Source organism: Strongylocentrotus purpuratus, unplaced genomic scaffold, assembly GCF_000002235.5.
Source record: "Strongylocentrotus purpuratus isolate Spur 01 unplaced genomic scaffold, Spur_5.0 spur5_scaffold_17, whole genome shotgun sequence".
Classification (NCBI taxonomy): Eukaryota; Metazoa; Echinodermata; class Echinoidea; order Camarodonta; family Strongylocentrotidae; genus Strongylocentrotus; species Strongylocentrotus purpuratus.
Window position 1 is genome coordinate 26,477,269 of NW_022145602.1, and position 21,552 is coordinate 26,498,820.

Consider the following 21,552-nt stretch of genomic DNA (forward strand, 5'->3'; position numbering starts at 1 on the left):
CGTAATGGAACCAAATTTAATGCATACTTTCTTTTTGAAGTGCTTCAACATTAATGATTGATTTCACCAGTCATAAATATTTTTATTTCAATAGTCAGTGTGCAAATTCTACATATTACCTGCTGATAGGTAGGGTAAGCCATACCTATCAAAAATCAGTGTTTATAATTCACATTCTGACTACAGACATACAGTTATTCATAACAGGTGAAAAAATTCATTCGAGGTACTTCACAAAGAGGCATGCATTACTTTAGGTTATATAACCAAAATGCCATTTCTAATCACCCATTCCACGGATAGCTGCATGAATTGTATTACCAAAGGCAAAGATACATAATCATTCATTCAACGACCTGGTCAGCAATGTAGTACATGAATTTGTCTTTCGGCACAGGTTTATAGTGCATATTCCCCCCCAAATGATTACCATTCCCTTCATCAGGGCTTAGCTAGCATGTTCAGATATGCCATGGTAAACTGCCGCAAAAAAAACCTGTCACACTTTTTAAACATGTAAATGAATGGTGACTACGCGCAATAAAGTCCTGTGCATTTTCACATCGGATGAATGTAACCATTTTATATTTGCCATGTAGGTTGAAATTCTAGAAATGTAAAAACATATTTCACTGCAGTCAAATCCTATCTTTTGATCTTTAGTCCATTGCAATACCACCCCCACCCTCATGCAATGCATACCCTTTTCAATGAAAATTTGGCCATGGCATTTTTATTTTTAATCAAATATCCCCCATGTTTGTTATTAACACAATTGGTGTTTTGCACTAGTAAGACAATTTTTCTAATGCTCTGATTTTCTTTATTCTAACACAATTGAGGTAGACAATGGCTGTTAGATAATTAAAAAAAGATAGAAAAAAGAGGAAAAGATGACAGTTAAGAAAAATAAAAAATAAAGAAAAAAACACAGGATCAGGCATATGAATCACAATTATAAGAAGAGAACATACCACAACGCCTAATTGGATATTCTAAAGTCTAATGTGCTACATCAGTGTCTGAAAAGATTGAGTGTTGGTATGTTTTAATGCAAGAATTGCTTTAAATACAGATATACTGAAGCTTCTAGTCCTCAGAGTAAGACTCATGACGGAACAGAAAGACAGCTTGAACAATGAAATATTTCATCCAACTATTGAGAGGATGGCTGGCACAAGACACAGGACACATAACAGCTTTTCATAAAATATCAGTTTCTGTGGAGCCCACGTTTCTAAGTTGGTTAATTTTAATCAATGTGCGACCCCCCCCCCCCCCCCTCCTCCAAACCAAAATGCTGTACCGGTAGTACCAATAACAAACTTGTGCAGAAATACCACTGTCTCCATTCCCCTCTCCCATCTTCCACCCCCCCCCCCCCCCCCAAAAAAAAAGAGAAGAACAAATACAAAAGGTGGTTCAGTTTTGGTAGGTTCGTCTTCAACTCAAGAGTCCCTGAATACCCATATCATTCTTTACCTGTGAACTGAAGCACCAAAACAAAAGACAACTTAAAAAATAAATTCTATATAATCATAGGATATGAGACCAGCTCAAAGATAAACCTGGACTTTAAAAAAATAAGATTAAAAGAAATACTGTCTGCAATAAGGCAGTAGCAACCTTTAGTGCAGGAATCTGACATGGTCGTTGTGTCAAAACTTTAATGACAATTATGCACCGGTGCATTGAGTGATTAGCACGACATCTGCACTATCGAGGTATAAAATAAAATGTGATAGAGGTATGTTTAAAATTCAAATACCTTTGTGAACTGATCTATTCAAGTAACTTACATTAGCAAGCAAACAGATCCTACAGACATCTTATTTTTAATGAGTTTTTGCTTTCATATACAATTTCAAGATATGTATTTTTCTCTACATGAATGATAGAAGGATGATATTGCATGCCAAAACAAAGCTATAACATCCAATGGTATGTACTTGTAGAAGCAGTACCACCATTACTTTCTTTAGACTCTTAACATGTTTTAGAGACTTACAGAGTCAGAGAGAGAGAGAGAGATGATCAAAAACTGTTTGTAAAAACACAAAAATGAGAGACATTTCAAATAACGTTATAACCAGATAATCTATTGTTGAACTCACACGTACGTCTACAGAGAGCTGTGTTTTTAGTAATACAAAATGTAAGGAATTTTCAGCAAGGTCTCATTATTTGATGAGATTTTGTTCGTTAGGAATCCTTTCCCACTGCAAGACACACAAATCAGAATGAATAATAGACCATTTCTTTTGAAACTTAGCTTCATAAGCAGAACTCAAGATCACAAGCAAACGAAAGAAATGAAGGAACAATGTACTTTGAGTGAGGGACATACAGACTTGACAAAGTTATAAAGACTTTAAAGAGTTTAGTTCACTACACCAGGCATTGAGGCTGTTGCACATCAACAAGACAATTTCAAGGTAACTTAGTAGATAATAATCTTTTTTTCAATCACAAATAATCTGATAATAATTATACACTTTCATTTATATTTCTTCGTTTTTACACCAACATTTTTGAAGAAGTATTGCATTCTTCTAATATCTGTTTTAATAAATAAATATCTTTATCTTCATTATAATTACAATGTACAACCTATTTTCAATTTCTTGTCTATAATACAGATTATAAGTATTTCATATATATCATATCTCATGAATATTCATTGATAGACACCAATTATTTGCACTATGAATTCTGATTGGTCAGGAGGTGACACTGGGGGAGGGGCTTATCTATCCACCTCATGAATAATCATCCAATAGAATGACCAATGCATTAGGAATACAAAAGGATTACATCGTGATAAGAATAAGTAATAACCGTCAGGAATTCTACAAAACTTTTAAATCCGAGCAGAAGTATAATAAACTATCTATTTAGATCGTTTGTAATAACATTTTAATGATATGCATAAACAAATTGATGCACCTGAACATACATGTACTCATAATATTGTTTTCAAAATAAAGGCTGCATATCTGTTCCCACAGCTTCAGCAATAAAACAAAACCATGTACCGCATATGAATGAACAATGACTGAACCCTCTTCCTTCACTTAATACCCTTTAAATGTAAAGTCAAAAAATTATGCCTCATGGGTGATTTCTTGAAAATGGTCATCTGCAAGCTTGTATTTTTATTTCTTTCTTGTTCATTTTTTCATCATATAAATCCTTCTTAACAGACCTAATCCTTCTTAATATTTTTTTCTTTCTCAAAAAATATATCTATTAAACCCCTGAAGACAGGGCTCATTTGCAATTTCTATGTGTTTATAATTATAATGGATATGATCAAAGATTACATGTGTAAGCCCATACTATTGGGTTCATGAGTATTATGTACATATGTTTATAATCATAAAACAAGCTTTAATGTGTTCAAAAATATCAATGAAACCAATTTATATTCTATGGGGCTAATCCATGTCTACAATGCTGTTAATATACCAGTCTGACCTCTAACTCAATTCATGAAACTTATTCCATGATTTCTTTGACACAAATCTGTTATATTAATGTGCCTTAAGAACACAGTAATGTTTCAACACAATAGGTAATTTTACTTAAAGAGAAGGATAAAAAACACTTGAATTATGCCATGTGAATTAAGTATTTCTTCAGAATGAATTTCTCATTACCTTATCATTTCAAATCAGTTCAATGTACAAGTTATTTGCTTCCCAATTTTCACTTTGATTTCATCTTTCTTGGCAATTTATAAAATGCAGAGAAAAGTGGCAATGCTTGAAACATAAATATCATCGCTCAAAGTAATCTTCAAACAGAAAAAATTGAAGCATATTCCTGCTTTCATAACATAGTGTAGTTTAGAAAATTGAATGCTTGCAGAGTTTTGAAAGCAATGCCTTATTTTAGAGTGCTTTAGCTATGTGATGCATAACTCTAGACCTAAATGACATGTATGTTTACAAAACTTGTTGTATTGAAAAGAAAGTATTTAATATTTACTACCCATCACCATCATTTAAATGTACAAACACTTTTTCATTCATCTTGACGAGAGACCAAGTAAAATAACGTAGATTCAACTTTGTTAACCCCATTTTACTCATCCAATCAATTTCTGAAGATCGTGTTAAACACTCTGATATCAAGTGTGCTAGGTGTACACGAATAACACCAAATAACACAAGGTGCTTAACAGAGCCATCTCTCAAACATATTCCTCCATGTCACTATCATGGTGTGAGATATTTGACACTTATGGTGTTTACCAATGCTTCATCACTGACCATTCAACACCTTGTCATAAAATTAAACACAGATTTCATGTTTCTACACCAAACCTGATCAAATTGTGACACTTTGGTTTAGGTCCCTGACTCACTGCAGATCGTCAAAAAGCTCCTCTCGATACTCAGTCATCGAGGTGTTTGGTGTTGCTGTCCTGGAGGCTTGGTGTCAAAGTAAGCACCTGAACTTAAGCACCAGACTTAACCACTGGCCTCTGATTCATCTTCAAATTATCAAATTCAAATTGAGTACTCAGTGTTCCCCTTCAAAGGTGTCATTTGTGTCATACTGCGGTTTCATGGTTTTCTTTCAATCGCTGATGCTGTTCATGACCTGTAAAAAGAGAAAAGAGAAAGAGAAAGAACAAGAATATTGTTAATTCATATTTTTTAAATGACTTTGTGAAACATTGATTTGTAAATTCCCTTGTGGAACCCAGATCCTGATGAAATCCCAAATATTGAACAACTGTAAGATCCTGTGATAGATAATGCCTGGTCAGTTCCTACACCAGTCAAATTCCCACCTTCCCTCTTAGAACCACCGTTTATTTACATATACATCTCCCAGTAAATGAACCACTAACCTTAAAACCCAACCTGAACCCTGATTTCAACCCTAATCCTAGCCCTAACCCTACATCTTTAACCCTAATAATAATAAATAATTATAGGAGTTTCTACAGTGCCGTCTATCTAGAAATTCTATTCTAAGGCGCATTGATTATTACCCCGGTGTTAGCTTAGCTGTCATTACATCTCTCTAGCATTTCAAGGAACTAATTCCTTCCAGGTACCCATTTACCTCACCTGGGTCGAGTGTGGCATATTAAGATTAATGCCTTGCCAAACGACATTAGTGCCGTATCGGGGATCGAACCACGCCTTTTGAATTGCAAGTTAAGTGCTTAAACCACTCAACCATGACACTTCTAACCCTAAACTTATATCTTTAACTGAAATCATTCAGAGAAATGGCAATGTCACACCACAAGTAAAAGTCAGGAAACAATGTATACTGCTAATTTAAAATAGTGACTAAAAATCAAGGCAAGGTCTCTGCCTCTAGCCCAAGATATTATCCCTAGTTAATCTAAAAATGAAGTCATATGGAGTCTCCAGATTAGTACACAGATATTGCAAAAGATTCAATCAGTGTCTCGGTACCTTATTCATTATGTTTACAATCCTTAGCTTGAGAAATAAGAACAAATAATCGCAATTTGAGATATTAGCTCAATATAAGTCATCAGTCTCTGACTTGAGATATTAAACTTAATGCAAGTGAAATTCACAAACTCAGTAGGGGAAAGAAATGTTTCTTTGTATTGATAAGGTGTCAATCTCATCCAATCTAATCCAAAACCTTGCGGTTACAAAGCGCTGAGGCTTGCAAAATAAAGTCAACGTACATTGTAATGTTAAAGTAACTAAATCAAAGTAATATAAGGTCTAACATACTGACATTGAAATGAACTCATAGAAAGATAATAACTCAAGAATATTTGCTCAAAGCAAGCATAATAAGCTTGGATTTTGAGGCTGGGAAATAATGAATTGTAAGATAATATTGAAGTCTATAGATTGAAACTTTACTGTTGCTTGTGTTACTCACTGAAAGTGATGTTCTAAGCTTGAAATCTTAATGATCATTGAAAGAGAAGATCCAAGAACGAGGCTCGTGTCCATCAGGTTATTAAGTGAATGTACAATAAGGTCTAAGTATGTGGCTTGGGCTATAAACTCAACCACTGTGGCTGCAGTTACATATATGAACTCGTTCTAAGAAAACATTACATTTTGGCTTTAGATATAAACTCACGGTTATAAGGCTGGAGTCAACAACTGAGTGTACCTTAAGAGTTCAGTCTGAGGCAGTAGGGTTAAAATTGGTATTGTCAATGCATAAGTGTTAGATATTTGGCTTGAACGGACCTTGTGGCAGATTAGTCTTGTGCTAAACAAGTTATCCAATAAATTGCTAAACATGTTTAATATCCTAGTGCCTCCAATGGACCTCGGGAAGAATAGTCTTGTGCTAAACAAGTTATCCAATAAAGTGCTTAACATGTTTAATATCCTAGTGCCTCGAATAGACCTCGGGCAGATTAGTCTTGTGCTAAACAAGTTATCCAATAAAGTGCTGAATAGGTTATCTTTTTGTCTTAAATGGACCCTCGTTCCAGATTAATTTTTGCTAAACAAGTTATCCAATAAAGTGCAAAACCGGTTATCTTTTTGTCTTGAATGGACCTTGTGGCATATCAGTCTTATGCTAAACAAGTTATCCATCAAAGTGAAAAACAGCTTATCCTAGTGTCTCAAATGGACATGGTAGCAGATTAGTCTTGTGCTAAACTGGTTTTCTAATAAAGTGCTGAATAGGTTATCCTACTACTACTTTAGATATATTTGGTTCTCCTCCTATTTAAAAAGAACAGCAACCTATAGTGTGTATAGGTGTTGTGGTCTAGTGGATAAGTCACCCGACTACAGATAAAAAGGTATGGGGTTCAAATCCCAGTCCAGCACTAATGTCCTTTAGGAAGACTTAATCTACATTTGCCACTCTCCAACCAGGTGTAAAAATTGGTAGGATAGGATAGGATAGAATAGAACGGGTAGGATGTGAAAGTTAATGTAGTTTGCTCAGCATTGTGAGCGTCTGTAAAATGATACCAGGAATGCTCCCCAGTGAGTGGAGAATGTGTACACATTGTGAGCGGGCAAGTCTGAATCCAATAACAGGGTTAATAATATATCTGAAAAGCGCTTAAAGACATCATCAATGTATTAAGCACTATATAAAAGCGGAATATTATTATAGTGCAGTCATAGGGTGAACAGTCTATGTTGTAAAAGCGTAAGAGTTTGTTCTACACAAGTCTGGAAAATTAGAGGCATTAGAAAGAGAAATATGCTGTTTTTACTCTCCTAGGGAACAACCCCTAACAACAAAGGATGTGAGGGCAGAATATTAGGGGTGCACCGATATGAAACATGAGCCTTGTGTCTGAACGAGGCTCAATCATTGCTGATAATTTTAACCTATTGCTCTAAGAAGCAAGGACATAATAAGCAGGTACTCACACATTGAAATTGAAGCTACACACCAAGCTCTGTATATAGCAGGAAATAAGCATAGTGTACAAAGTAGATTGGCAAAATGATTGAGCACATGACAAAACATCTGGCCAATAAACACTTCCGTTTCACCCATCTGGGATGTAGTTAAATGGGGCGGATATGGCTAAAGTAACATAACACAAGTAACCCTAACCCTAACCCTACCCTAAGCCTAAACCTAAGCCTAAACCTAAGCCCTAACCTAAGAGTAACCCTAATCGTGATTGAGCCCTTGATACCATAATACGTTGGACAAGTGGTCGAGAGGTATTCTGCCGTTAAGTTGACAAATGGAGTTCACAGATATGTTACTTAGTTATAGATACAGTATAAATGAATAAAGTACAGTCAAACCTTGCCTACAACCTGATGATAATCATAGAATAACATGGTACAAAGCAACATGGAAGCATTAATCATAAACATACAAACACCATTGAATAACAATAAACAGAGTTGTACTGAATGTAAATATATTGAGATAAATTGACACAAAGATGCAGGACGCCGATGGGAAAATGAGGAAACAACAAATGACAGATTTGAAGTAATATGGACCCTTAAAATGGGCCAGTGAGTGTGCACAGAGGGAGAGAAGACAAACAAAGCATTCATGAAGAATACTACTGAAACAATCATGCAAATACAATAGTGAAGTCCAAATCTTTAGAGGGATATGCACGAGTACAGTATATACAGATAAACATGAGTATAATGATTACATTCATGGATAAAAAGGAAATGGAGCTCTCAGATAGCCTTCAGTAAAATAGGAAACACATTGACAGAGCAAGCAGTGTAACACTATGAATATGATGGACAAAGAAAGAAGACAAAATATACAGTTCCTCAGGTAGACAAAAGAACATCCATTCACTGCTATTATGCAAAAACTAGTAAAACAGGTGAATATGCATGTGACAACTGTTCTACACATTTTTACATACAGTAATAGCAGTGAAGGGATGTTCCTTTGTCTACCTGAGGAACTGTATATTTTGTCCTCTTTCTTTGTCCGTCATGTTCATCGTGTAAGCTGCATCAAAAAGGACCCAGTCCCACATTGAGCTGTAGTGAACATTGATCAGAAAAATAACATACACGCTCTACAGAGAACATCACAAAGAAAATTTAAAAAAAAATTTAAACTCCACAATTTTGGTGAATTTGACTTCTGAAATAATCTATGAATTTTAAAACGAAATCACAGCAGGACACTCCTGAAGCCTGACAACGGAAGAAGATTCCATTCTTGTAACATCTTCAAACTAAAATTGGTAATTTCCCTTTTTTATTTCTCTATTTTCTTGATGATTGTTGGGAGACAGGTGACAGAAAACAGCTTCAGCTAATTTCATGACCTTGCAAAGTTACTCATGCAGGTAGAGTCACTTTTAGTTATATTTTCACATAATCTTTTGATATAGAATGCTGTGTACTACACATACATGTAGTACAATGTGTAAGAAGTAATCAAACAAAATCACTGACAATTTTGAATCAATTTTGTTGCAGTACATTACATTATTCATGAATAGATTTTTTTTTAAATGAAACTTTAATGAGATGCAATTTCACTACAAGTACTCAGGTTAACTCAAGGTTAACTTGAATGAATAGGTCCTGGGACCTGGGGAAGGGTGTGGGGTGTCCTAGAGTGTTATCCTGGAGGAATAGGGCATGGGATAGGGTTGTTGGGGAGGATAAATTTGAGGACGTGGGACGAGGGTGTGGGGGAGGGTTCATTTGAAGGAATAGAATGTGGGACAGGGTTGTGGGGGAGGGTTAATTTGAAGGAATAGGACATGGGACGGGGGTGTGGGAGAGGGCTAACTTGAAAGAATAGGAAGTGGGATCGTGGGAGTGGGTTAACTTGAAAGAATAGGACGTGGGAATGTGGGTTTGGGTTAATTTGAAGGAATAGGACATGGGACGGGGGTGTGGGAGAGGGTAAACTTCAAAGAGTAGGACATGGGATTATGGGTGTTGGAGAGGGTCAACTTGAAAAAGTAGGACATGGAATCGTGGGTGTGGGAGAGGGTTTACATGAAAAATCAGGACATGGGAATGTGGGTGTGGGAGAGGGTTAACTTGAAAGAGTAGGAAGTGGGATCGTGGGTTTGGGTTAATTTGAAGGAATAGGACGTGGGAATGTGGGTGTGGGAGAGGGTTAATTTGACATAATAGGACATGGGACGAGGGTATGGGGGAGGGTTGATTTGAAGGAATACGACGTGGGACAGGGGTGTGGGGGGGGGGGGGGTAACTTGAAGGGTAGAACATGGGATTGGGGTGTGGGGGCGGGTTAATTTGACATAATAGGGAGTGGGACGGAAGTGTGTGTGTGTGGGGGGGGGTGGGGTTAATTTGAAGGAATAAGGCATGGGATGGGATTGTGGGGGAGGGTTAATTATAAAGCATAGGACGTGGATAGGGGTGTTGGGGAGAGTTAACTTGAAGGAATAGGACTTGGGATTGTGGGTGTGGGAGAGAGTTTATTTGAAAAAGTAGGACGTGGGATTGTGTATGTGGGAGAGGGTTTACTTGAAAGAGTAGGACATGGGATTGTGGGAGAAGGTTAACTTGAAAGATTAGGACGCGGGATTGTGGGTGTGGATTAACTTGAAAGAGCAGGACGTGGTATAGGGGGTTTGGGGAGGCATAACTTGATCTTAAAGAGTAGGATGTGGGATCGTGGGTGTGGGAGAAGGTTGACTTGAAAAAACGGGACATGGGGTGTGGGGGAGGATAGGTGAGGGATCGGGGGTGGGGAATGATGTGGGGATGAGTATGAATAATACTGATGTCACCGATGAACTCCCAAACAGACCATGCTTCAATCAGGGAAATGACAAGTGGAAACAATCAACCAAAACAATATGGGTTATAAAATATCACCAAGATAGATAGACATGGAGTCCAACCTTTTTAATTTTTCCCGCCTTCTCTCCGCCAACTTCAGTCAGTCATGATAAAAACTCTGATAAAAAATGAGAAACTAGAAGAAAAAGAGCTAGAAGATCAAAATAAAACGACAAATAACAGAAAAAGAGCATACGAAGAGGTGCCCGCTAGACGATTTCGTCCATGTAAAAGCAATAGCACAAGATATTTTTTTATTAAAAACGCATTTGGCCTATACAACAGTAATTTCTTTACAATAATAAGAATGATGTCAGATCTAGTTTTGGGACATCTAGACATCCGTCCATGCTGAGTCTTCCTTACTTTCAAGATAACTTGCTAGCTCGGTATCCTCTGCTTTCAGCGCTTGGATACGTGGCGTGTTGCCCTGGTAATCGGTGATTGTGAGGGCAGCCCCTGCTTCTACCAACATGGCGCATATGGTTCTTCTCATGTACCAAGCAGCTTTGTGGAGTGCAGTCTGCTGCTTCTCCACATCACGTGAGTCCAGCAAGTCCTTAGGCCCTACAAATCAAATGATAGCGCAAGGATAACAAAAAGTTAACTTCTGGTAGAGGTAAAATAATTGCTTCATTAATATTGTGCACATAACCATCCAAAGGCACGCTGTTCATGTAGACAAAGTACTATTCCAGTCAAACCTGTCTATAGCGACCGCCCAAGGGAAACACAAAAAGTGGTCTTTGTGGACAGGTGGTCTTTAGAGACAGGTTCCTTAATTACATGTTTCAATGAGAAACCATTTTCAAGGGAAACAAAAAATGTGGCCTTTGTAGACAGGTGGTCTTTGCAGACAGGTGGTCACTAAAGCAGGTTTGACTGTATTAACCTAATTTTTAGGCTAGGTGTCCCGAGGCGCTGAAAGTATTCAAGAAATACAAGTAAGTACCAAACAGATACCTATTTACAACTACTACACCTGGGTGAACAGTGGCAAATGGCTTTAGATGTCTGTATTGAGTTCAATACATGTCATGAACATGTCAATGAAGCTGTACTAATGTAATGGATCAAAAGCGTTTATTTGTTTTTACAAAAGAATACATTTAGCCCATCTGGACATCAAAATTTGGCTTTATTTTGGAGCAGATGGACGTTACAGATCAAACTTGAAAATTGGTTCTTTGAACGCAATCAGTAAAATATTGTTAATCAATATTACATGTAGCTCTATTTAGTTATGAAGCTATGGAGAGAAACCCTAAACGCCCCAATAAAAGACAATATTTTACACAAACATTGTATGTGTTACATCAATCAACTGTGGCAGTACATTATTGACTTCATTAGGGATCGACAGCTGTTTAAGAGTTGAACTGTATATACAAGACTGCAAATGTTTGCCACACAAAGTTGGTAGGAAACATGTAGCTGAGTTATCTTAAAGAGCAAGTCCACTCCAAAAATAAGTTACTTTAAAAAGAAGCAGAAAAATCAGACAAACCAATAAGAAAAACTTTGTGCAAAATCGGATAAGAAAGTTATGAATTTTGAATGACATGAAAAACTTTGAAAATCACAAGTTCCATGGTTTTTCATACTTTAAAAAAAAATCATAACTTTCTTATTAGTTATCCGATTTTACTCAAATCTGTTGTCCTCTGTTTTTCTTGTTTTTCTGCATCTATTAAAAGCAAATTATGGACTTAGCCTTAAAATGATTCTTACCAAAGTTTTACAAAAATACTGACTAATTTTCCAGCAAGAACGTTTAATACTCACCATGCTCTATTAAGTATTGCACAATCTCTTTGTGTCCAAAGCGTGCCGCATGATGCAAACTTGTCATTCCATGCTGGTCCATTGTCTCTAGATTGGCACCCTTCCGGTGGAGCTCTGCATATTTCATAGGGTCCCCTCGCTTCGATACGTCGATCAACACTGGGAAAAAAGGTATATTTTTCATTATTAGCCCAATGAGTGAGAGAATAAAAAAAACCCTCAAATATTGATAATTAAATCTTGCACAAGAATTTAAGAGAATTTAACAATGTGTTTGAATTTATCATTTATGACAAGTACCATATAGGAAATGCAGTGACCATGATGCTTAAAATGCATTTTAAAATGATAATTATCAAATCCTTTGAAAATACACTAAAATATATAATGATGGTAATTATATCCTTATCAAATACTTATTAAACCCTTATCAAACCCTTATTCATTGGCTTACAAGCCTTAACACATCGATTCCTAATTCAAATTTTATGTCTCAAATGTTTCATTCACAATTTTTCATTTAAGGTACATATCAATATGTCTTAAAGAATGATTAAGTAGACCTTTAAAAAAACTCTGAACCTCTGAGGGTTAAAGGTATAGATCAGTTCTGGTAATGCGATTGCATTGTGAAAGAAATGCTGTGGAATTGATCAGAAAAGTTGATCATCTAGCATATAAGTATTGGTGTGTACTGCAAGATTCTGGAATCATCAAAATGATAAGAAATTTGGCCCAGTCTTGGTAAAGTTAACAGCACTGTACACATAAAGATGTATATGGGACTACACGAACATGTGGCATAAAAATCCATCCCGATTATAATGATGTTACATGCCATATTTAGAATATTAAGGCATTTGAAGACCCATGCTTTTCAGAAACATTTTTTATTTGATGTTCTTCCACACTTGCATAATACAATGATAACGCTCACAAATCTTTTTTCACCTCTTCCCAGAACTCAACCTACATATCGATATGTCTTAAAGAATGATTAATTAGACCTTTAAACAAATTCTGAACCTCCGAGGGTTTATATACACTTACTTTTATTGAGGGGATCTAAGTGCGCTGTGTCTGAAACTCCGACAACGATGTCTCTCTTTGGCGGCTTCGGTGAATTTGACGTATGTGTGATGATGGCTTCACAACTACAAGAAGACAATGATATAACATCACATTACTTATTAATTGGGTAACTGCAGATTAACCCGTTCACAACTGAATTTTGTAAATCCCCATTGATTTTGTACAGGGCCCATTTAGTTCTGGTAAGCAATGGGTTAAAATAAGCTTTGTTATTCATAGCTGTATTGCAAGGCAATACACATGTAACACTTTGGATTTCATGACATGTGTTTGACTGAGCAGCCAATTTAAAGTATTGCTTACAAAATTCAAGACATTAATTTTTGCTACAGAGTATATATTCATCACAACTGTTTGACAAAACAGTCTGCATGACCGAATTAAAAAATGAGGCAATGTGTCATCAGTATAGTATCACAGTGAAACCGCAATGTAATAAGCTTTATTTTAGCTTAAATGTCGATATCAAAATAGAAAAAATTCACAAGTAGTTAGGCGACTTAAAAAGCCAATCAAATGAAAGTTCATGCAATGATATTTGCATTGTTGACAACACAATAAGTTGATGTGAGTTAATGTCTTTATGGCTCTTAACAGATAGAATATTTACAATTTACTTCTTACAGCCATTTAGATTAATGAGACTGTAGTTACCTGCTAAGAGCTAGAAAGGCATTAACTCACAACTTTAGAATATAATTAATGTCCTTCTGGTAGACAACATCATCAGTTTTACTTGCTAAAGTTGTGTCTAAATAGCATCTCAGACAACAACAACAACAACAAAGACAAATACAACAATACAAGGAGATGAAATATTTATCTGGCTATACATACATGTACATAAAGATAGATTAGAACGATAAACCATATTTGACAAATTCCTTTTATGATTCTGCCCGGCACAAGCACCCCAAAAGTTAAAAATTGTTAACATGTAGCACATTGACTTAGTGATAAATTCTTTCATTTTCCCAATTGGTTGATTTTGATCTTGGAGCCACGTATTACTTCTAATCATAATATTCAATTAAGTATTATACATGCATGTACATCTACAATATATATTTCTATTCTGAATTCAATTAATTCAAGAATGCATTGTCCATTATTTAACATTTATGGAATTTGTTTTGTTTCACATGCATTATTAATATTGTAAAACACAACGAATGAATTAAAAAGCATGCAGAGTAAAAATCTGACTACATATTTAATGTACAAAAACAATTATTGGATACTAATGAAAAAAGAACAATCACAATGAGGAAACTACATCTTTCAACTGCATGATTAAAGGTAATACAAAGTTTTGGTATGAGGTCATGAATTCAGTTCAAATGAACATATTGGAAGCATATGCGATCCTACAATATTCAGTGATCGTTGTCGAGGTCAAAATCGACTCTAAATTTATGAAATTGTAAATAATAAACACTTTATGTTGTATAGCTCCCTCTCAAGGTCAAGATATTAATTAAGCTATAAAACAATGTAACTTGACTAAAATCGACCGATTAGCTATTCCCGTTCGGAAATTAGATAGCACAACTACATATTCTGAGGTTTCCATAGTCGCAGCTACCATTGTACGGCCGTAGGAGCTATTTGAAATTTATCAAAATTTACCGGAAGCACTGGTAAATTTTTATATTCAATTTTTCTTGAAAGCAGAAATGTTTGAGGGACTAAAATTCCTAGTGCATTTAATACATCCACAGGGGCATCCAAATATATCAAAATTGTAAAGAATCATTATCCACCCTTTTTTCAAAATTTACCAAAACTTTGTAATACCTTTAAAGCTACACAATTTAATCATGAACATTAACCAAAGGATATACTTGAATGTAAATGTAGGTTCTCATCATCATTTTAATTAAGTTAACCCTTGCCCCCAGGCTTTTAACGAATGAATGAACTTTCAAGTCTTAAATTTTTCCTTGTAGTGTTGTTTTCAATTTTAGAGTGGGCATAACATAAATCTATGGGAATAACATTTACAAAATTAGGGTTCTTGAATCTGTTTCAACAGTGTACCTGTAGATTAACCCAAAGCAATTCACAGTTTCCTTGTTTTCTAAATTGATCAGTTTTCCTTTGTCAAATTGGCAACAATTATATGTAATCCTCTTTGCCACAACTTCATAGTTTGTAACAAAATATTTTTATGTGTCTTAGATGAATCAATATGAAATAAAATTTGCAAAATTTAACCAAAATATGCAAGAATAGTGATTTAATAATTCAGTTACTCTCAATTGCTAAATTAAAGACTATGAATAAAGGAATTAATTGATTTGTAACAATCAAATGGACCTTATACAAGAATGGCACAACATACTGCATTGGATATTCTGGCTCAAAAGATAATGCACAAATGTCACTAAAAGGAGATACAGTACTGCTATAGGTTCATGCAAACACACAGTCTGACACTTTTTGCAGCATTATATCCTACCCAGGATACGATAAGGGTTCAAGCTCGAGAAGCAGGTACCCATTTCACAAAGCCTTTTATCAATGACAAATGACAAAGATCAGTGACAAATCTGCTGATGACCAATCAGAAGCAAGGATTTTACTAGCTTATAACAACAACTGTCAATTGTCACTGATGACAAGTTTGGTGAAATGGGGCCCAGGACTAGAATAAAAGCACAGATGTTCACACTATAAGGCAGCTTCGCAAAATGTAGTATACAAAAAGATGCATCCAGAATGCAAAATGCATAATCGTTAGATTGTAGTGTTTGTTACTTAAATATTTTTTCTCTAACAAATATGTTTGAAACTGAACTAGCATTAAGCCTCATTAGTGATAGTACATGCATTAACCAGCTCTATATTCTATCAATGTGGTTCTACCTCTGTGTGATAAATATCGTCGCCTGGCTGGCAGAAGAGCGTTAGCTCGAATTTCAGGTAAAAAATGAAGCGCTAAGCAGAAGGGCGTTGGCACTAAATTGCCTCAAACCTTTATAAAACTGACTTATATCTGAGAAAAAATTGTGACCGTGTTCTACTAAAACGCTTCTATTAGTCTTATAAGTTTCAAACCAATTTTGGGGACGGAAAGCAGTTTAAATTTAAAACAAATCTTTAAATGTGAATAATTAGAATAGTAGTTTTCGAGTCGGTCACGCGCTACCGCCCTTCTGCCAGCCGGGCGACGACATATGATTTTCAATAATGCATCTTTTTGTGCCACTAAATTCTGCTAAGCTTCATAAAAAAGATTAGTACATCAATCAGGTACCTTTGCGACGGGAGAGAGTGCGCTCCATCCTCACTATCATAACCAGTAAACTCATTGTTACTGGCACTAGCAAGGAGGCTCACATCAATCCCTTGGGTTATCTCCTCAATACTGTCACTTCATGGATGCAAGGAAGGTGAGAGAGAGAGAAGGAGGAGCAAGGAGTGGAGTTATTGAAAGGATGGATAGATAGATGGAAATAGGATGGGAAATCGTGGGCCAGATATTTAATAGGGTGAAAGATTTATGATTGAGAAAAAATGGAGATATAGAAAGGAAAGTGTGTGTGTGTGTGAGTGAGAGAGAGAGAAAGAAAAAGAGAGAGAGAGAGAGAGTTTGTGTAAGAGAGAGAGAGAGAGAGAGAGAGATAAAGACCATATGAAGAAGAAATTATCAGATGATAGTGATCATTTAAAAGAAATACAGAAATACAGAAGTTAGAGAATAAGAAAGGAGAAAAACAAAGCCAGATATTTAATAGGGTGAAAGATTTATGATTGAGAAAAAATGGAGATATAGAAAGGAAAGTGTGTGTGTGTGTGTGAGTGAGAGAGAGAAAGAAAAAAAAGAGAGAGAGAGAGAGAGAGAGAGAGAGAGTGTGTGTGTAAGAGAGAGAGAGAGAGAGATAAAGACAATATGAAGAAGAAATTATCAGATGATAGTGATCATTTAAAAGAAATACAGAAATATAAAAGTTAGAGAATAAGAAAGGAGAAAAACAGAAAAAGAGAAGGAAAGAATAATATATATAAGAGGGTGTGTGATTGAGAAAAGCAAAACAGAGAGAAAGAATTACATAAGGGAAAAAACAAAAGAATGAAACAGGAATGGGGAAAGATGACTTAAACAAAATCATCAATTCCCAAGAAGAAGAAAAAAAAATCAAGAATGTTCATTGGAGGAAATGGAAATGCCCAATGCAAATGAGAGATGAGGGAAATAGGATGAAAAAGAGTTGAGGAAATCAAATGAAATAAAAGGAAATCAAATGAAATAAAAGCAAACCAATTGATATTAGAATGAAAATAATATCCAGTATACGTCAATGAGTTATTAGAAATGTTACATGAAGTAATCAATCCATGGAAATCATTAATATATGTCAGAAACAAAGTCAAACAAAGTTAGATGGATTAGAGGTCAAACATGAATTTCTATCGTCAATTGAAAATTACCTGTCATCTTTGTTTTACCATTACAATATGAGGGATAATACTGCTGAGGTGCTTTAATTCTTACAGCACCAAATCTAAAGAAACATAAGTAACCCCCCACTTACTGGTGATTTATATGGAAAATGGGTGCAGCAATTAGCCACATGTGCCTCCAACTTTGAAAGCCTATCTCTCTCTCTATCTTTCTCTCTAAGTGCCAAATCGCTTGACCTGTGGCAATGCTGTTCCACAACCCTCGGCTCTAAGCCTTCTCTATGAGCACCACTCCCAGGGTTTTAATTCCTCTCTCTTCTAACAATTTCTGTAACAACACTGTCCATCCACAGTATCCTTCTTCTTCCCCTACTCCTCCTTCCCACAATTTTCCCTGTTAAACAAAGATTCTCTAGACCTTTTTTAACATGTAATGTGCAATTCAACTGCCTAATTGACATCTCACGTACCATTTTCCTTTGCATGTATCAAATTAAAAATAAATTGGGCAAATTCAAGGAAAACAATGTTCCCTTAGTCTGGAAAGTTCCTGAAAGTCCCCTTAAAAAGGCAGAATCACATCATCGGCCCATGGCATACCTTCTGGACTGCATCAGCTGACCCGTGACAGGCACCTTGAGGTTAGTTCCGAGGATGGTCGGTGAGGGCGTCCTATTTCCTAGGTCTTGGACCAGGAGGTCTGGCATGGACCCAGACTTGCTCTCCGGGGATAGACTCGAGGGTTTGGTCCTCTCCGGGTCTAGGACGTAGAGGTCGTCCGATGAGATGTCTGTGATGTAGTGGAGATGCTCCTGAAGACGGTCTATCCTGAAGAAGCGATCGGCTGTCGTTGCTGTTATAATGATGATAATGATTATTATTTTGGTTATTATAATGATTATTATTGAAAAACTGTAGAACCAGCAACCTACTGCTGTGCAGACGGGCTCATCTGTTGACCACTTCAAGAAATTACTCAAATCCCTTCTATTCTGCAAGAAATTACTTTATTACCAGCCTATATATACTTAACTGATCTCTGAGAAGTGACAAACTGTTGTTTATAAGTAGCCCAAACATTGTGGAGCGGTGTGCGCAGCACTTTGTAACCGCAAGGAAAATGTGACATCATACCAATCTATTTTTAGAATTTCTAAATTTTTTCTTCATTTTCTGAAAGAGCATCAAAAAATTATGTCCAAATGTAGAAAACCAATTAAATATGTTAATAACCTTATGAACCAGAGCAAAATAACTTTGAGTTCCTATAGGAAATTTATTTATTCAGATGGCCATATCTCAGCCAATACTTAACATATTCAATTGCTTTTCAACATTTGGGCATTATTTTGTATGCTCTTTCGGAATATGAAGAAAAGTTGAGAAATTCTAAAATAGATTGTTATGACGTCACACTTCACCACTCTATAATGGATAAAGGAGAATTAGAACTACATGGTCTTATTTTTCTAAAAAATGTAATGAATGCAGCATCTTTTGAAACCAAACTTTTCTGGTGTGTTTCAGAAAGATCCCAAGTTGAACTTATCTCTCATTTAGACTTAAAAATTATGGAAAGCCGTTAGCATCTTTGAAATTATTTTGTAAAGATCATTTTTAAAAGGCACAAAATGATGATTCAAATTATTCATACTTTTTATTATAAGGGAGATTTCATGTTCTTGATGTGGAATTCATGAAAAGTCTAAAATACTTGAATTTTTGCTTTTGAATATATTATATTTCAAAGGAATCTGGTAACTTTGTCTCAGATTCTGAAACAAAATCCTGAATTTAGCTCATGCTGCAATGATAATTATAAACCTTTAGGTCAGTCAGGAATGTTACCCATGACTTTTACACGCTGATCACCTGTCTCATTATCAAGATATTAATGATTGGAAATCAAAATTTCTAAATTCATTTTTTCTAAGAGTTTTTATAACACTACAGTCTATTAGGGAAAACAAGTATGGTGAAACCGGTCACTCAATGACTTTTACTTTTTGAGGCAGTTATGATCATTTTTAAGCGCAATTTTTTAGGGCTTCAATATTACACCATATCACAGACACTGTAACACATATTTAGGGCCATGCATTTCAGATTGGACATTGTTAAATGATGCCTTTATTAATGAATGCAGCATGTTTTGAAACTAATGATTTTCTGTTCTACTTACAATCCAGGAAACACCATGTCGGTGAGAGACTTGATGCTGATCCGTTGGCACTGGAGTCCTGTAGGATGTACACCTCTAGAAGTCTGTCAATGTGAGCTCGGATCTGCTGCAGGTTGCTGTCTGAGTCGACTACAATGATACCCAACGGCACGGCTGCAATGGAAAATTAGGGAAATGTGGGTAGAAAGTATTAATTAAAAGTGACAAATTATGCTTTAAGTGCTCTGTTTATAATATTTGTGTAATTGGAAGTCCAAAAAGCAAAAAGAGATATGGATGTCCATAAATGTGAGCTCGGATCTCTTGCAGGTTACTGTCGACTACAATGATACCCAACAATGATACCCAACAATGATACCCAATGATACGGCTGCAATGGAAACAAAAGTTATATGAGCTTTAGGATATCATTTGAAAGGGCTATAACTCATCATACATTATTTGTTTTGAATATGTATATCATCAGATATCTGTCAAATGCTTGCAGACATCATGGAAGTCTGACGATCTTGGATCTGTTGAAGGTTGCTGTCAGAGTCGACTACAATGAAATCCAACAAAGGAAAATATGCACCAAGGTTTAGGTACTATTTGAAAGTTTTGAATATCACCATCAATTCTATGTTTTAGATATTCATATCATTGAACACCTGTTAAGAGGTTTTTAGAAACATTGTGAATATCTGTAAATATGAGCTCGGATCTGTTGCAAGTCGATGTCTGAGTTGACTACAATGATACCCAACGGCACGGCTGCAATGGAACATAGAGATATGTGCTTTAGGATACCATTTTAAAAGGGCCAACAAGTCTCATAGATTTTTTTTGTGGGACTATTCACATAATTTGATATTTGTAAATCTTGTTCACCCACTATTGTTAACCCAGGGATGCCTCATCAGCTTAATTGCTGTTTTGTTCCTGAGAGCCCTGCAATCATTATTACCCCAGCCATTGCCAAGTACCCATCTACACCTGGGTGGAGAGTGGCAAATGTGTATTACTGACAGGCCAAAAGACGTTAGAGCCGGGCTTAGATTCAAAACATCAACTCTAGAACTGAGACTGACGAGAATGAACATGATACCATGACACCTCGACCTCTATTATTGGTGGTGATGGTTATTTTACCTGGCAGCTAAGAAAGCATAAATGCTTGTTAGTAAGCAACCAGAGGACCGACGGCTTAAGGTCCTCTCCAAGGGACCGGGCAATGAGGATATGCCTTACCAAAGGGCACTAGCGCATCGTCTTGGTTTCGAACCCGGGTCAACGGATTACTAGACCACTGCCCTACCAACTGAGCTATCACGCCTCCTCTTATATTATATTATAAAAATAACATGCAGAGAGAAAGAAAAGAAAGATTTATACTTACAAGCTTTCTTGAGCTTCTCCTTGTCGTAGTTAAGTCTCTCGTAGTCATGCATACTTATTCTACTGACTTGTATCCTCAGTCTATCATTCGATAGTGGAGCGCTGAAATATATGAAATGAAATTAAAGAAATTCATAGCAATTAGGAGTTCCATTTTCAACATTCATCATACATATTAATCAATACTGTAGCAAAACTCTCTTTTGGAGCATGCATGCACATACATAATGTCAATTTTCCTGAGTAATTGGAACAGGGCAACTTCTAATAAGTTATTATTGATAAGTAGACAGATTCTGTAAGTCAACGGTTCTATGATTTTTTTTTAAATTGTTTATTCCAAATAGATACACAGATTGAGAGGGAGAACCCTGGCATATAGTGATGCATCTATCAATTCGAAGAGAAAGTTTTGGGTTTGAATTCTTGTACTAATAGGGGCCTATA

At 35.9% G+C, this 21,552-nt stretch overlaps 1 protein-coding gene across 6 annotated transcripts in view; it reads right to left on the reverse strand.

The window, feature by feature from the left end:
- Positions 1-230: 230 nt before the first annotated feature.
- LOC591406 (diacylglycerol kinase zeta) overlaps positions 231-21,552 on the reverse strand; it is a 49,447-nt gene continuing 28,125 nt past the window's right edge. For 2 of the 6 annotated variants that reach the window (XM_030987991.1, XM_030987992.1), the window contains exons 15-22: positions 21,107-21,207; positions 19,729-19,881; positions 18,147-18,399; positions 16,399-16,515; positions 13,098-13,201; positions 12,048-12,206; positions 10,629-10,829; positions 231-4,608 (exon numbers count right to left, since the gene is read on the reverse strand). In XM_030987991.1, the coding sequence (XP_030843851.1) occupies positions 4,559-4,608; positions 10,629-10,829; positions 12,048-12,206; positions 13,098-13,201; positions 16,399-16,515; positions 18,147-18,399; positions 19,729-19,881; positions 21,107-21,207 (1,138 nt within the window). In that variant the 3' untranslated portion in view covers positions 231-4,558. Of the gene's footprint in view, positions 4,609-7,364; positions 7,394-10,324; positions 10,830-12,047; positions 12,207-13,097; positions 13,202-16,398; positions 16,516-18,146; positions 18,400-19,728; positions 19,882-21,106; positions 21,208-21,552 lie in introns of all 6 variants that reach the window. The other 4 variants (XR_004064510.1, XM_030987993.1, XR_004064509.1 and 1 more) reach the window with 4 other exon arrangements.